Raw genomic sequence first — 1,136 nt, 5'->3', positions numbered from 1 at the left:
CTAGCTTCGAAAATATTTTGATCCTCTTATTTCTGCCAAAAGACTTTCGATCTTCGGAAGTGGATAAATTTCTCGCAAGACCCACTCATTTAACTTTGTGAAATCAACACAGATCCTTATTTTAGCATCTGCTTTTGGAACAACAACCATACCAGCGCACCAATCGGTAGGAATATTAACCTTTGAAATAACGCCAAGTTTTTCCATGCGCGTCAATTCATCATGAACTTTCTTTGTCATCGTTAAAGGTATTCTTCTAGGTGTGGTTAACGCAAATGGGATAGCACCAGGTTTTAATTTGATGTTGTATTCTCCGTCTAATTCACCCAGACCTTTAAACAAGTTTGGATAAGTAACCTTTATTTCTTCTTCCATATCACTTGCATCATTTGACTGAATCGCTTCGACTGTCGCTATTAGATCAAGGGCATTGATAGCTGGACGTCCCACCAATGGCTCTTTCAAATTTTTCACAATATAAATATCTTGCTCTGTTGTTTTTGAAGTAGCAGTTCTCAATTTTGCTCAAATTTTTCCCTTTACTGACAGCTTTGCTTGATTTGGCCCGAACAATTCTTTATTAGTTGATTGCATCCAAGTTATGCCTGTTTGCATAAACACCGGTTCTGGAATCACCGTCACAACAGCGACCGTATCAATCTTAATTTTCACTTTAGACTTTCCTAATAATAAGTCGATTGCCCATTTTCCCTCATTTTCTATATCGTTAATTGTCCCAAAAAAATATCTCCTGGGGAATCCGTGCTTTTGTCATCAACTGATTGAATTTTTGCGCTTGAGTTACTTCTGCATACCCCTGCAAAATGCCCTTGTATATTACACTTTAAACAAGTTTTATTGTTCGCTGGACAATCCTCTCTTTTGTGAATTGTTGATCTTCCACATCGAGAACATTGACGGTTTTTCTTTCTCGAATGTTGATCGGGACTCCTATTCTGATTCCATTTTAACTTCGATTTTTGTGTCGTATCATTACCTTTTCGTTGATTTGTTCTTACGCGACCAATCAGCCCATTTTCGCTGTCTCCTTTTAGAATATCGTGATGGTGCTTGACAAGCTCCGATGATTTCACCTCCCTAATAGCTTTCTCCAATGTTAATTTATCATCTTGCAT

The 1,136-nt window shown here is 37.8% G+C and overlaps 1 protein-coding gene across 1 annotated transcript; it reads right to left on the bottom strand.

Annotated features, from left to right (window-relative positions):
• LOC124453392 (uncharacterized protein K02A2.6-like) lies at positions 1 to 1,136 on the bottom strand. Its single transcript, XM_047004211.1, has 2 exons — positions 998 to 1,136; positions 1 to 491 (listed from the first exon to the last, which is right to left on the bottom strand). The coding sequence occupies exons 1-2, from the start codon at positions 1,134 to 1,136 to the stop codon at positions 1 to 3; spliced, it is 630 nt and encodes a 209-aa protein (XP_046860167.1).

Source organism: Xenia sp. Carnegie-2017, unplaced genomic scaffold (assembly GCF_021976095.1).
Source record: "Xenia sp. Carnegie-2017 unplaced genomic scaffold, XeniaSp_v1 HiC_scaffold_25, whole genome shotgun sequence".
NCBI classification, from domain to species: Eukaryota; Metazoa; Cnidaria; class Anthozoa; order Malacalcyonacea; family Xeniidae; genus Xenia; species Xenia sp. Carnegie-2017.
This window is presented reverse-complemented; position numbering and strand designations above follow the sequence as displayed.

Excerpts from the sequence above, each read along its gene's own strand:
- LOC124453392 (XM_047004211.1), bottom strand. The coding sequence starts at position 1,136 with ATGCAAGATGATAAATTAACATTGGAGAAAGCTATTAGGGAGGTGAAA. Across the intron at positions 492-997 it reads AAGAACAAATCAACGAAAAG|AGCAAGATATTTATATTGTG; the intron begins GTAATGATACGA and ends CAAAAACAACAG.